This window comes from Falco peregrinus, chromosome 1 (genome assembly GCF_023634155.1).
Source record: "Falco peregrinus isolate bFalPer1 chromosome 1, bFalPer1.pri, whole genome shotgun sequence".
Taxonomy (NCBI): Eukaryota; Metazoa; Chordata; class Aves; order Falconiformes; family Falconidae; genus Falco; species Falco peregrinus.
The window spans coordinates 60,569,487-60,584,499 of record NC_073721.1 but is presented as its reverse complement, the minus strand read 5'-3'; the positions used below and the strand labels follow the sequence as shown (position 1 = coordinate 60,584,499).

General features: G+C 50.5%; 1 protein-coding gene across 6 annotated transcripts in view; it reads right to left on the bottom strand.

Moving 5' to 3' along the window:
• The window catches only part of DDB2 (damage specific DNA binding protein 2), a 48,947-nt gene that overhangs the window by 3,320 nt on the left and 30,614 nt on the right, over nucleotides 1–15,013 (bottom strand). Inside the window, exons 1-7 of one of the 6 annotated variants that reach the window (XM_055797572.1) lie at nucleotides 14,883–15,011; nucleotides 9,844–10,027; nucleotides 6,889–7,019; nucleotides 5,646–5,837; nucleotides 2,811–2,977; nucleotides 1,626–1,725; nucleotides 88–265 (exon numbers count right to left, since the gene is read on the bottom strand). In XM_055797572.1, coding sequence (XP_055653547.1) covers nucleotides 88–265; nucleotides 1,626–1,725; nucleotides 2,811–2,977; nucleotides 5,646–5,837; nucleotides 6,889–7,019; nucleotides 9,844–10,015 — 940 coding nt within the window. In that variant the 5' untranslated portion in view covers nucleotides 10,016–10,027; nucleotides 14,883–15,011. Of the gene's footprint in view, nucleotides 1–87; nucleotides 266–1,625; nucleotides 1,726–2,810; nucleotides 2,978–4,645; nucleotides 4,792–5,645; nucleotides 5,838–6,888; nucleotides 7,020–9,843; nucleotides 10,028–10,139; nucleotides 10,647–10,698; nucleotides 10,854–12,050; nucleotides 14,642–14,882; nucleotides 15,012–15,013 lie in introns of those variants that run through there. The other 5 variants (XM_005236351.4, XM_055797569.1, XM_055797588.1 and 2 more) reach the window with 5 other exon arrangements.

The window sequence follows — 15,013 nt, the reverse complement described above, 5'->3', positions numbered from 1 at the left end:
TCTGAGCAGAAGCTCACATTGCCACAGTGGCAAGAGCCGAGATGAGTGGACTCCGCAGAAATCCATGCAATTAAATCCTTAACTCACCTGCATTGACAGGTTTGTCATGAGGAAGCACATGAAGAAAATCCATTTTGTTTTTCATGTTTCTGAGGTCCCAAATTTTGACTGTCTGATCCACAGACGCTGTGGCCAACAACCACTCACATCGGGAGTTAAACTCCACATGAGTCACTTTCTTCTTGTGCAATTTCAGCTTCCAAATCTGCAGCAGAGGAAATGGAAAATCAAACAGAAAAAAATAATCAAGGTCTGGAGTAAAGACATGGAATGATGATCTACTAGTGCAGAGTAAAGAGGTCTCACATTTACAGAGTAACGAAACTCCTAAAATGCACCAAGAGTTTATCCACTGGAAACAAAAAAGGAGAAGAATGACCTTGGGAACTAACTATTTAATTCTAGGAGAACTTTGATCCACCAATTTATTACAGCTATGAGAAAGGAAAACACAGTCCCTGGTTCACAGAAGAATTAGTGCCACTGTACGAAGAAAGACCACATCTGGGATACTTCATGCAGTGCCAGTCTTCCACGTGCAGAAAGATTAAAACAGAATGGAACAGGTACAGAAAATGCACTGCCAAGAGTAAAAAGGAAGGGCCTGCTTTGTGGGAGAAGACAAAAAAAGAGCTTGCTTTGTTTATCTTAGTAGAATAGGTGAGAGGAGATACAATTGGCTTCTGGAAATACATCAGTGAAGAAACGTGAGGGCAGGAGAAATATTTCAGTTAAGGACAACAAATAGATACCAACTCAGAATTTATATCCAAAGCTGGAAAATTATTTCTAATCAAAAAGGTGATGCTGGCCCATCCTTCCTACAATAATGGCTATTTCCCAAGTGCAGAAGAGACCGTCACATTCTTTTAGAAGAAAAAAACGGAAAGGAAGCAACTGACCTTGACTAAGCACCAGTCATTAGGGGCACTTCTGACTCTGCCCACTCACTTACGCAGCTGCCTCTGGCCGCAGCTCCCTGGGGGGCAGACTTATAGGCAGGAGAAATGGTCATTCTGGTGTGAGGGTGCAGCAGGCTCCGCAGAGCGGGGCGCACTCCAGCTGTGCTCCCACGGGTTTCCGCACTAGGCCAGACCCGGAGGCACAGCCTGCCTCGGCCTCTGCCTCTGCCTGCCCTCTCGTGTCTCACGGCAGCAGTGCAAGTTCCGTCCCAACACTGCTCGTTACTGCTGCGTACCTACTCCAAGGTCACGGAAGGGTATATACATCAAAGCAGTATCTCCCAAAGGATTCCCACCAGCGCACTAAATTTCTGGAATTGTGAAGGCTGGTGGCAGAGGGTGCTCACGTCTTCAGGTTACCCTGTAATTACTCTGGTCAGGAGCAAATACTCTTAAGGAAGGGGTCACACACAACAGCCTCCGTCTGGGGACTTTTACCATTACGCTCAACAGTGTGACAAACAGAACTGGAGGACTTCTCACCACCTAGACAACGGCTGCACCCATCTGCTGAGCTGCAGGGTACTTTCTCTCTCCAGTGGAGGAAAGCACACGAGTCACAAAGATTCCCGTAGAGGAGACGCTGCATGGAGCCATACAAACCTCTTCACCAGAAGTGCTGAGAAGGACCACGTTCCCCACGTTATCACCCGTCACCACCGCACGGCAGCTTGCGGAGACATCGACACTGCAGTACCAGCAGCTAGAAGGAAAGGCACAAAATCAGGGCCGCCTTCCGAAGGCGGCCGAGCTCTGGGTCCCCTCTCCTCCCTGACACGGGAGACTGCATCAGATGGTCCCTGCGATCTCCCTCCTGATGGTGTGGGCCTCAGTATCAGGAAGGGGGATGGCTTATCAGCAACGCTTTCTGTCGGTGACTGAATACCAAGTAACTTTCTAGTTGTCTGTGAAGTGCTCGTTAGGAGGAGTGTGACACACTGGGACAGTGGAACATAATAGAGGCTAAAGAGCCACTTGGTGCCTGCACTGGATGCACCTTGGGAAAGATCAGAATGCCCTCGTGACATCGACAAATGTACTGAAACAGCTTTAAAATGACATTTTCCACAAAACACTGAAGCAGCAGTAAAAAAAAGACAAAAGCTTTAGACTGGAAACTTGCACATCAAACTGTCTTAACTTTATGCCCCAGGAAACAAAACTGAATAGAGACTTATCTGATAAAGACCTATGGCTTAACCCCAGCTCTGCCGGGAGGGGAACGGCAGCAAGAGTTAAAGCCAGGGTCTTTTGGGAACTTGTTGGGAAAGCATCACTTGCAATGATAAATTATTCTAGAATTCAAAGCGTGTTGAGCTTGAAGCCTCCAGACAGGCAGCAGGGTAAACTCGATAACCTGAAACTCAGATTGTGCAAAAATGTTTTGTGGCTTTCCTGGGCCTCCTGAGCTGCTGAAGACAAAACGGAAACTGACGACGATGTGGAGGAGGAAGTTATCCTGCTCTTCTCACCTCACACTTTATGAAGTGAAAAAATGTCAGTATCTGGACTTTAAGAGATGGCATCACCAGAAAGCACCACCAGAAGATGCAGGCAGCACGCCCAGCTACTGTGAAAGCCCACGCACCCTGCGGCTGCCTAGCTTGTCACCCACCCTGCAGCACTAAGGTCAGGACCAGGAGCCTGTCCCCAAGCTCCCTCACAGGATCAATTCATACCACGAGTCTCCTATCGCTGGCAGAGATGAAGGTGTTAGAGAGCACAAGCAGCAGCACAGCATTAACACCAGCAAACAGGAGAATCACCCTTGCGGTGCTCCCTCCTCACCAAACATTGTGGTACTCATGGCCACAGTCCGGGGCACGGGAGATCACCTGCACCGCTCTGCCCTCAAGGTCCTGCAGGCTTAGGGTGCCATCCCCTGATGCCACATAGAGCTTCATTGCCTCATAAGGGCTGAACTTGATGTCTCCGAGAGAATCTCCTGGCCCTTTCTGGAATACACACAAAGCCAAGAGGCATCGAGGTTAGAGACTAATACAACACCCATCTCTGGGAACACGCTGCCGGTTTCCCTACGTGCAATGCTCTGCTTTCTGACAGGGCGCTTACGTAACAACTCTTTTTTCCTAATCTGTTTCCAAGCTGAGCACATACGTTCTGAGCCTGTAAATTCAACCCCACTACGGCCTGCAAAACTCATTTGCAGCACTGCTGCTCCTGCTAGGGGGGTAGGACTAATCTGCAGCAAACCACCTGGCTCAAACCAGGAGATCACAAGCAAAACCAGCACCGTTCCACGCAGAAACCACACAAAATCCCATGACAGCCCTGCACCAAGCTTTTCTCACAGAGACTTCATTCACCAGTTCCTTACAGGCTGCTTCCAGTGCTGTATCTGGTCTTTCTCAAGGTACCAGCAGGCAGGATGAGAGTGGTGCAAGGAGAAATCCTACTAGTAACCCAATGGCACAGGAATCTTATGTTCAGTGTTACGTTATATTGATGTTATGATTTTTTCTCCCAGTCTGTCTAGCGAGGAAATGTGGAAACCCTACACAAAGATGGAAAAGAAGGACGATAGCTGTGAGTCCCCAAACTCTTTGATACTCAAGTGCACTCCATCTGCTGCTCGCAGCAGGTATTACTGAATAAAGTCTCACTGTAAATACCAGATTTCAAGAAGCCAATGAAGATTAAAAAACGCCTGCCTGTCCTCACAGCAGGAGGAGGGTGGCATGCCCGTTAAAATCCAGGCTTCATTGCCGTGGCAGGCATCCCGCTAGGATACGAGATCCTCATGTCCCCAGACCCAGCCTCTCCCCCCATCGCTCACCTGGCCAGTCACCCCAGCACTGCTTGGGTTCACCTTCTGCCCTATTACAAGGCTGCGGCTGGAACAGCCAATTTGGAAACCAACCATCAAAGCTGCCATCCAGAAAGAATCAGGTAAAGAGGAGACTAACCCAAATTCCCTTACTTACCTTTAAAGCACTGCACTGAAGTAACTAATTGAAGAGCTCAGGGTTCCTCACGAGTCCACAGAAAAAACAACAGTCTGAGAGGGTGATTCTAAGCATAGGCAAACAAAGTTGCCTCTAGAAATTCATCTCCTCTTTCCACTCATTACGGAAGGAGCCCAGACTCTTTAATTTTGATCTTTTAGATAAGCACCATAAGTTAGGTGGGACGAATTGGGGTGACCCTTATGACACACACTGCTTGAAGTCAGCGGTATTTGTGGCGAAGCACTGAGGGGACTACAAATTGTCCTGTAAAAACCATCTGACAATGAGCAGCACTGCTAACAGGTGAGGAAGTTAGAAGGTCCCCAGGGCACAAAGCTATGGGAGGTTTAGAATGGACAGCCGAGGAAATCTGCTGGTACCCCCACACTCTCCCACGTACAGCAGGATGTAAGCAGCATCACAGTCCCTCCCCTTCATGAAGAAAAGCTCTCTCCTACCCACCACCCCTTTCCAGGGAAAATTAAAAAGGGAGAGTGAGCCTCCCTGGAATTCAGAGGATAAAGGACATATATGTGGAGAAGAGGAAGCCCAGCTCCCACAGATCAGAGACAAACATCTCTCTCTCTCTCTCCCTCTCTGTAGCGCCCCTGCCAGCAGGACACAGAGGCCCAAAGCATTGCTGTTATTTCTTACTCCCAGTTCTCGGTGCTGGTGAAGACCCGGACAGTATTGCCATTAAAATCCTGCAGGGTGGTAGTGCCGGCAACTGACGAAGTGTACAGCTGACTAGGGTTAAAAGGGTTAAACTTCATTCCTGTGATGGCCCCTCCAGCTCCCATCTACAAGGAAGGGGATGAACAAAAGAAAAATCCACTGAGTGACAGGGAAGGAGAAAAGTGTGTTCTGTAATAGCATTCACAGCTATGTCCTTAACAGCGACAGCGAAACACACCACAGCCCTTTAAGGCGGCAAAGACAACCATGTCTTCCCATGCCATGGCTGTCTAGACAGCTGCCCTCCTGCAGGACAAAACTACAGCTCCTCCAGTCCCCAGGCAACATGTTCCCTGGCTGGCTGGCACCACACTATTTACGAAAAGAAAAAGAGGACTCTGGAATTTCTGCAGGCTAGACCTCCTCCCAGTGCGTAACTATGTTAATTTAGAAAGGGAATAAAAGTTACAGGCTTTGAGCCCCTGTCAGAATGGGAATGGCTGAATACAGCAACAAGGGGGCATGCCAGCTATATAAACCACTCACTCTGCCTTAGTTTCTCACTTAGATAAAGGGACTTGGTTTCTCCCCACTCAAAGATGTTTCCTCACCCGACACAGAATAAAAGGTGAGCAGAGGAAGATCAAGACGTAAACCAAACAGGCCCTCTCTGCCTACTTGTTCCTGGCATCCCTTTAAGATAACTGTTTTCCCAGTTGCTGTGTTATTTTTCCCCTGAGCACACACCAAGTACTGCTTCATCATGAACTTAACATGCCTCAGTTCTCCCCAGCACTAGAACAGTCTGGGACTTGGGAACAAACGTGCTGTTGCATCTCAGCGCTGCCCCGCAGCCGGCTGCTCTGCAGCCCCAGACCCTTATGTGCTTCCCACAGCAGACCTCTGGTTTGATCTGCAGTATTTGGTGGTACTCCCATTTCCCCTCCCAGCCATTTCCACCTCCCTCCCAGAGGCTTACCCCTTTGATGAAGCAGGTTTTAGTAAGTACTTCGTAGTCCCAAAGGATGATGTCTCCACCTTTGGAGCCAACAGCTACAGTACTGGGGTGCGTTGGATGCCATTCCAGGCATGTCACTCTCCTGTCAAAGGGACTTGCCGTTCGAAAGAGGCGGTATGAGGCAAGAGAGCGCAGAAAGGGCAGCTGCAGACACTGTTGAAAAGATAAAGAGAATTATGACTTTTGCAGGGATCCCCAGGATTCTCTGAATGAGGAGTGCCAACACCTTCTAACTGCCATCAGCGTTAGCACATTCACACAAAATGCTAAGTCTCTCTGTAGAACGAAGAGGATACGCTGTCCCCAAGGGAGACAGCCTGTGACCACATCAGCTGCAGCAGTCAGAAAGCAACAGAGACCTGAGAGAGAGCACACTTTAAATGATGTACGGGGGAGCTAAGCCTCGTGGGCTGAGCTGAGAAGGCAGGGTAATTCACAAAGGAGAAGAACATGCCTCCACACCAGTAAAAGCACTTATGACTATGTCTTTACTGAGCATCCCAAAACATTACGTATCATCCAGAGATATACTATCATGGTTCTCCATCCAAAGTGCCTGCAGCTCAACTCTACAGCGGAAGGAGTGAACAGAACGCTTGAACCATGACATGACTGTATTGTTTTTCAGGTGAGGAACAGGCACTGCTTGGATGAGCTCGGTGATTTCTTTATCATTTGCATACTTAAAATAGATAAATCATCCGGAACATAAAGCCAGCCCAGGTGCTTCTCACCTATGGATGTTACAGAAAAAGTTAATTTTCAAACGAAAGAAGGAGCATGGCTCTGAAAAACAGGAAAACATTACGGACTTGATGGAGTATGTCTGTGAATAGGAAAAATCAACACTAAACCTGACATGATTAGCAAAGCAGGTACGATACAAAAATAGTAAGACAAAACAGTTGGATCAGTGTGCAAAAGTAGCACTGTGCAATAACTCAGCTGGTAGAGCGGGCCAGTTTGACTCAAGGAAGCACAGAATTAACAGAGGGTAAAATGTGGAGTGACAGGGCCAGGTCAACGGAAAGGGAAAGCCATCTCTGCTCTTGCCTCTGACAGGATTAAGAAACACAAGGCTTGGAGTCACAGACTGTGTATGGGAGCAACTTTAAGCCCCTGTGAAGTTTCCCTGTTTGCGGTGAAGATGTTTCTATGTAGGGAGCTGAGATAGCCAACAGGTCACGAAGGAGAAACTCCTCACCTGCCTGAGCTGTGCCCGAATGGAGCCTCCCAGCATGTTCTGGTAGACATAATGAACGATGCTGCACTGCCGCTCCAGCTGATGGAAAAGGGCTCTGCTGTTCCTCACCACGGACGCACCGCCACTCCAACCTGCCAGCAAGGAAGCGTAGAACTTACTGAGAGCCAACGCCTGCCACGCTCATTCACTGAACACCATGGGAAGACATCTGCATTTCCAGCTACATCCACTAAAAGCTTCAGACACAAGATAAAAGTCTCTACATGGTTCTTACATGTCTGAGGTACGGCAGCCTCCGCAGTTAGGAAGATAGCCTCTTACAGATTTATGTATGCTTTCTCTTGTTAAACCTTCCTTCTCCTTGCCAAAGATTTATCAAAAAGACAAGAGGAGAGGAATAAAGCAACGCCATAGATGGTGAATCTCTTGGACAGTATACAATTTGAGCAGTCCATACCCAAAACACAATGAAGCCATCCAAAGCCCCAGCAACTTGGAAGCACACCACGGGAGATGGTGAGCCCCTGAGTACAGCAAAGGGAAGGTCAGACATGTGACCAGCAGAAACATCAACACCTGAAAATTCCCCAAGCGTAGCAGCATGAGCTCCCACACGGTTCCTGAAATGCCTGCTTGTGAATCAGAATTTTCCATCTGCTTGTGTGCGGCCCATGCAGCCTGCCCACAGCACTGCGAGTTTTGTTTTTGATAATAGACTTGCTGATGCCTCATCGCCTGAAAACCTTTCTGTTCAGAGTGATTTTTGCTGAGAGTACAGCATGCTTCCACACTTTGTTCATGTTCCAAATTTTCATCTTCAGGACCTTTATGTAAAAAACAGATCAAACTGGATCCGTGCAGTCCCGTGTCTGTGATCTAACTCTCCCCACAGAAATGGTCTGCAACACCCCAAGGGATCTAAATGTCACATGCATTACTCAAGAAACAAAAATGCTATCTTCATTTAAGGATATTTATAAAAAAACCCAAACAAACAGAAAACTGAAAACATAGGGATCATTCTATACCATTAGAACCTAAACAAAGTATTTCTTTAATGCAACACTGGAGCGTAGATATGCACAGGTGTGAACTAAACTTCTTTGTTCCCATGCCAACATAGCACCAGCACTTGTCACACCTATTGAAGTAAGTATAAAAGCCTTTATATTCTCATTCTTTTCTTTTCACAGAAGAATTAGCATCCACAGTTCCTTCTTCAGAGGCCACGGAAATGGAGGGTGGTTTTTTCCAAATTCCATTTTATTATGAAGGCTAATATATTAAGAAACAAACTTGAGAGGCTTTTTTAGAATCTGCTGGAAGAAACCCTTCAAAAAGGTGTTTCAATTGCAAGAAACTGAACCTGTTCCACACAGCTCAGGAGAAAAAATGTGGGTTTTTTCCAAAACACATAAAAATAAAAACTGGAACACAGAATGGAAAAGCTCAACTACAAAGGTCTTCATCTTTTTTAAAAAGGTTTAAGAGAAAAACATGATAGGCCTCATTTTTACAAAGTACGAGCCACATCCAATTCCTTCTGAATCTTACAGGAGCTGCAGATGCTTAGAAAATCTGAAAATCAGGCCATGAAATTACAAAAAAAATGACATAACTAAATTAAATACAAAAGATGCTTTAACTATCCACAGTTACACACAGAACTCCTTTCAGAGTATTTTGCCTCCACGTCCACTGTTCGCACTGCCAATGGCTCCAAACTTGGTAGAATGTTTGAGTTCTACATTTGAGTACAAAATGGTAGAACTCCTGTATCTGTTGAAAAAGACTTGAGTAATTTCTGGATCCTTAAAGCCAAATCTACAGCAAGTGTGCAATATTTCCACACAAGGCAGTAGCTCTAGTCATCTCCTAAACAAACAACGTAATTAAAGGTTTTATCAGAGAAAAGGAGCTCAGGGGGGCCCTGGTCGCTCCCTGCAGCTGCCTGACAGGGGCTGTGGGCAGGGGGGGTCGGTCTCTGCTCCCAGGGAACAAGCGACAGGGCAAGGGGACACGGCCTCCAGCTGCCCCAGGGGAGGTTCAGGTGGGGTACCGGGAACAATTCCGTCATGGACAGGGTGGTCAGGCACTGACAGGCTGCCCAGGGACGCAGTGGCATCACCATCCCTGGAGGTGTTCAAAAACCGCGCAGCTGTGGCACTTGGGGACACGGGTTAGGGGTGGGCTGGGCACGGCTGGGGTAATGGCTGGGCTCGATGGTCTTACAGGTCTTTTCCAACCTAAACAATTCTAGGACTCTACGAAAATAGTCCTTACTGTAGCTGAAGCCTACACAACTTTCTTGATAATGCAAAAGCATTAACATTCCCAGTATCTTGAAAATTTATCATCTCTCCCCATTATGCCAAAAATCTTTGAAAGATTTTTTGAAATTACATACTAAAGGAAAAAAATGCACAAGGAGAAGTGACTAGAGGAAATTCAGTCCCATCTAATCTGAAAATAGATACAGAAAGTATTCTTACTGAGGCAAAAGTTAGAATATGCACAGAATCAGGTGGAAATGCTGTAGGACACCAACCTTACGGCTATGAAACTGCACTAAGAATTGCATGGGAAAAACCCAATGTATTACCAAGACTGGTGCGTCCTACAATAAAGCGGACATATGGTAATTCAGGAATTCCCAAAACTTAACCACCCGCAAATGAGCTGCGACAGCACCTTCAGCTTCAGAAGCGAGCACACTTCTACCAGGGAGTATGGAGTCTCGGAAACGAAACACGCATGCGTGCGCGCACACACTAGACGGATAACTGGAGGATGTACTACCCCAATACTTCTCTGTGTATCGCTTCAATATATAACCCCATCTGAGCACTCATGCCTGAACACGCTTCTTGGCATTCACCCTCTTCAACTAGTCGATGCCTGTCATTTAGGGTAAATCTGGTTGGGAGAAACAGTAAGGATCTGAGGAAATGTTACCGATTTTCTCTGGGGGTTTGGATGTTTTTCTCACAAACAACCTCTTTGCTGGTGGCTCATTCCCTAGCTCCCCGTAGTCCGCTTTCCTCTTCCCAGCTGATTTTGCCTCTTCCGGCCAATGCTCATGTGCCCTCTCGTGCTTCTTGTCCTTTGGCGGGTTCACTGGAGCCATTCTGTCTGACCGCTGAAAGCAAACAAAGCAGGGAAGGTAAGACAGTCACACACACTTAACTGGAGGCCAGAGAGGAAAACTGGAACGAAACACATCCCAGCGGTCTTGGAAGCTGTGATGATACCTGTACCCTCTTTCATCAGCACGACACTAGCTTTCTGTTGTGCTCCGCTGGAGAAGGGAACAGGTTCAATAAATTCTTCTTTGTTCACATAAGGAAATGAACGTATACTGAAGCGTTATAGCATGTTTTGACAGATGTGCTTCTACCGAACTTTTAAGCTTGAAAACCCTCGGATCTGCACAAAGTACATCTGTGAAACCACATAATGCCCTGACTGTTCCTCCAGCGGCTCACACTGCGCTCTTCAGATGGGGCTCGGGAGAAGGTCAGAGCTCACGGCGCTGCCCGAGGCCGCCGCTCCCCGGCACCGGCTGGGGTTCCCGCACCGGCCGCCCCCCGCCCTGCTTCGGCCCAGCCAGGCCGCCAGGCCCCCGGGGACAGGCGCCGGCCGCCCCGGCCTCCCGCCGCGGGCTGCTCCCCCCGTGCGGGAGCGGCTGTCCCGGGGCTCGCCCCGCCCGTGTCACACGGCCCGGCGGGCCGGGAGCCAGCCCCCCCGGCGGCGGCCACCCCCGCGGCCCGGCTCCCCGCGCCCGGCCGGGCAGGGCCGCCCCGCTCTCACCTGCGCCGCCGGCCTCCGCTCCCCCGGCGCGGCCGAGGTCGGCCCCGGCCCCTCCCCTGCGGTTTCATAACCGGGGCGGGAAGGGGGGGCAGCGGCTCCCGGCGCGGCCCCGCGGGACGGGCTCCCCCGCCGGCCATGCGGCACGGCACGGAACGCCGCGGCACGGCGGGGCTCAGCGGCGGGGGCGCGGCGCCGGGGCTCGGCCCGGGCCCCGGGCGCGCAAGGCCGTGGGCAGCGGAGGCGGCTCTCCGGGGCGGCTGCCCGGGCGGCACCTGCCCCAGCGGCGGGGAAGGGCCCGCGGCAGGCGCGCAGCGGCCGATGGCCACATCCTGCTCCAGGAGGCGCCTCCCGCCAGCAGGGGCGGCCGGTGCGGGAGCTCCGCTGAGAAACGCACGGGAAGGGCAGATACAACGGCCGCGGCGAGCGCAGCTCAGGCACTGCGACACCCGCGTGGGGAAGCGAAGGGGGAAGGAAGAGCCCAGCGCCATGGCGGGGGCACCGCCGCGGCCCCTCGCCTGCCGCGGGCCAGCCAGGGCAGCAGGGCCCGTGCTGCAGGCCTGCCGGTAACGGTGCAGAGTAATTAAGGGCCAGTCAGCCACGCAGCTGGCTGTGAACACAGGTCCTAAAACGTCTGTGCATTACCACTCCTTGAGTTACGGCGGTTTAGGGTCTGGGTGCCGGGGTTTTTTTGCACTAAACTATAGTTACCTACGCGTTTTCTCACGTATTAGGAAATGCACAGAAAAACTACTCAGGAAAACAACAAAGACACAAACTCTCTGCTTTTCTCCTGAACCATAACAACGCTGTATCAGCTGCTGCCATCCCCAGTACCAAAATGACATATACACAAAAAATGATAACCACCAACAGACAACAAAATCCGGTTTTGAACGTACACGTCAATCCAATTAGCAAATCTTAAAGTCACCAAGCACTTCTGTCATAAACAACATTCTTTTTAGAACTGTACCCATTAACAAAAAATAGCAAGAGGAATAATTCAATGTAGTCCTTCCCTCCGGAGCCTCGAAGGCTTGATCTCCAGGAAGAGAAACTACTACAGAAGAAGATCCTTCTTGACGGCTATCAACGTTTTCATCTACAGGTCTGCAGAAGTTAGCACCACTGGAGACACAATCTATGGAGTTCATCAGGAACCACCAACAAAACAGCAATTAAATTACATAAATCTTAATATCTTTTGGGTTTTATATGCTTTAAAAGGGGTACATTTCAAAAGTTGGAACTGAAAAAAGGGCCCCAGGTACCAGCGTTCTTACACTGAAAGACTTGATGTCAATGCCCTATGTATTAACCCCAAAGAAAACTGACGCTGCTGCCCAGCTTACCTCCAGCAAAGATGTGCGCTTGCTGTCCCTGCTCTGTTTGTCTCCCAGCAGTAACGTCCCCGTGCAGAGCACACACAGAGTAACCAACACGTTTCCCTCCTGGAGCTATCACGGTTAGCATTTTTTACAATGGAATGGAACAGAACGGAATGGAATAGAATATTTCAGTTGGAAGGGGCCTACAACAATCATCCGGTCCAACTGCCTGACCGCTCCAGGGCTGACCTGAAGTTAAAGCACGTTGTTAAGGGCATCGTGCAAATGCCTCTGAAACACCGACAGGCTTGGGGCATCGACCGCCCCTCTGGGAAGCCTGTTGCAGTGTCTGACACGCTCTTGGTAAAGAAACATTTCCTAATGTCCAGTCTAAACCTCCCCCGGCACAGCTTTGATCCATGCCCACGTGCCCTGTCACTGGGTACCAGGGAGGAGAGGTTGGCACCTCCCTCTGCGCTTCCCCTGCTCAGGAAGCTGTGGAGAGCAACGAGGTCACCCTCAGCCTCCTTTCTCCAAACTGGACAAGCCCATACTCAGGACTCATTCGGGGACCTTCACATCCTCCTTTAACTGTGGGGCCCAGAACTGCACACAGTACTCAAGGTGAGCCAGTGCCACTGCTAAATACAGCTCAAAATACAGTACACTAAGCACAGCACTTTTATCATTTGATGACACAGTTTGCTTTCTCTAGAGAATCACCAGATATTTTTGTAATTATTATTCACTAAGGACAAGAAGAGCAGATGGTACACAACTCACACACAGAAGAAATGCCACTGGCCCGCAGTGCCCAGCTCAGGGTCTGTACGCTGAGCTGTTCATACGGTACGCTGAGCACGCCAGAGAGACTAATTCGAAAACATATTCTTGTATGTATTTACAGTCTCGCACTCTTCAAACTACAGTATGCAGCAAAGTCAGAGGAGTATAATTACGCGTGGGCAGGATATTAGGCTTATTTTTATGATGCCTTTTGTCCGACATACAATTACATTGAGGCTCTGCCTTAGTTATGGGATGTGGTTTCTCTACCACAGAACAAAGCTGTCTTGCCACCAGGTCTGGTAAAGCTATACTGTGACAAAGAAGATCAGCTCCACGGTATTTGTAAATACCATTAGGTATCGTGCCTCCTTGTCACCAGGATTTTTGTCCAAACCACAAATATTTTCAGCTACTTTAGTTTGACTACTGATGCGAAGGGTACCATTACAGCAACTAGACTGGTGTGCATATGAAAACAAGCCCATATTGCCCTAAAAAGTAGGAAAAAAAGTATAATCCTAAAGAGATAAAAAAGAAAGAGTAAATATCATACTGTCTGACCTCCTTCTATCCTATGACCATTACTAAGCTGCCCTGCACCAGGAAAATGGAACAAAAGTACTGCTGATGTGATGACCTCACTTGCCCGAGCACCCCATTTTCCCTGAGCCGTTCCAGCTTGGGAGGAAAGGATTGCAGCAGCCGTGCTATATAGTACTCTCGCCCTGCCATCAGTATGGGGGCGGCCAGGTCCCAAATGGAAAGTGTCTTACCTTAGATGCTCAGCACGTGGGATATCAATATCAAAAACATAGCGCAAATGCTGCATATAGAATATTAATGTATGACAGATGTTTGCCTTTTCTGTGTTTCATTACTGTACATTATTTTGACAACAGAATTAAAATCTCAGAATTTAACTGAATGAGGGAGCATCTACGCCAAAGAGTTAGGCTTGGGTTTGTTTCAGTAAAATACAAAGTTGATGCTTATACTCTCAGCTATGATTAACTCTGAGGACAAGATAAGCATCTTGCATCACTTTTTGAAAGGATGCTCATGGTTGCACCACACCCAGGTACTTGTCACGGGTGCCCACCTTCCAGGGACCCCATGCAGGTAAAGGTGAACAGAGCGTTGGCCCCAAAACAAATTCAGTGGAACAGTTTCTAGCGTCTGCTTTCCAGCACAGCAATTCATTGTACCTGAAGGGCATTAGCAATTACTTTTTCAGCTCCTCTGAAAACCGGGGCAGAGACAGAAAACACCCCAGTACTGGTCTGGAGAAGCGGGAGCACAAATTTACAGCATGCGCTTTCTCCCTCCTGCAAGGCTCTCGGCCTTTCCTTTCCCCACTGATGGAACAACCCCCACGGCAGACCCACGGCTGGCCCTCGGAGCTGCGTCCCACGTCACTTGGAAGCAGCCATGAGGGGAGGGCCTGCCAGGGCCTCGTGCCGTGAGCCCTGCCCCAGCACCACCGGGATGGCAGCCGGGGCCTGGCGTCCCGAGCGGGAAGCCTGGCAGGCCAAGCCTGGCACGGGGAGGCGCCGGTTTCACCGGAGACACTGAGGGCCGGATTATTCCACAAAGGTTTCCAGAGGAAGGGCAGAGGGCCCGAGCGGTTAGCGGGAGCAGGGAAGGAGAAGCAGGACGCCAGGGCGGACGAGGCGAACGGCGCTGCAGGCCCGGGAAAAGCGGCTCGCACAGGCCCCACGGCCAGGGCACGGCGCGGCTGGGGACGTGCCACCCCCTGCCCCGCACACCAGGCAGCCCCGGGGGGCACCGGCCGCTGCAGCCCCCCCAGCGACCGCCCCGACACCGGCTACAGCTCTACGCCCAACGCGGGCCGCAGCCCGGCGCCCAGGGTCGGCCGAGCGCCGCCCGGGCGGGCAGCCCCCCTCACAGGGCCGCCGCCCCCGCCCTTCCCGCCGCCCGCCATGACGGGGCGCCCCCGGGGCCAGGGCAGCCCCAGCCCGCGCCCCGCCGCCCAGCTCGGGCCCTCCCCGCCGCGGGGGAACGGGCGGCGGGGCCGACGCTGCCCTCCCACCCCCGCCCCGGCCCCACCTGCCCGGACAGAGCCCGCTCAGCGGCGGCCGCCCGTTAATTGGATCAAGGGCCCGGCGGGGGGGCAGCCTCGCCGCTACCGGAGCGCCCCGGGCCGGACCCGCCCCGGCGGGAGCTGCTGGAGGCGGGGC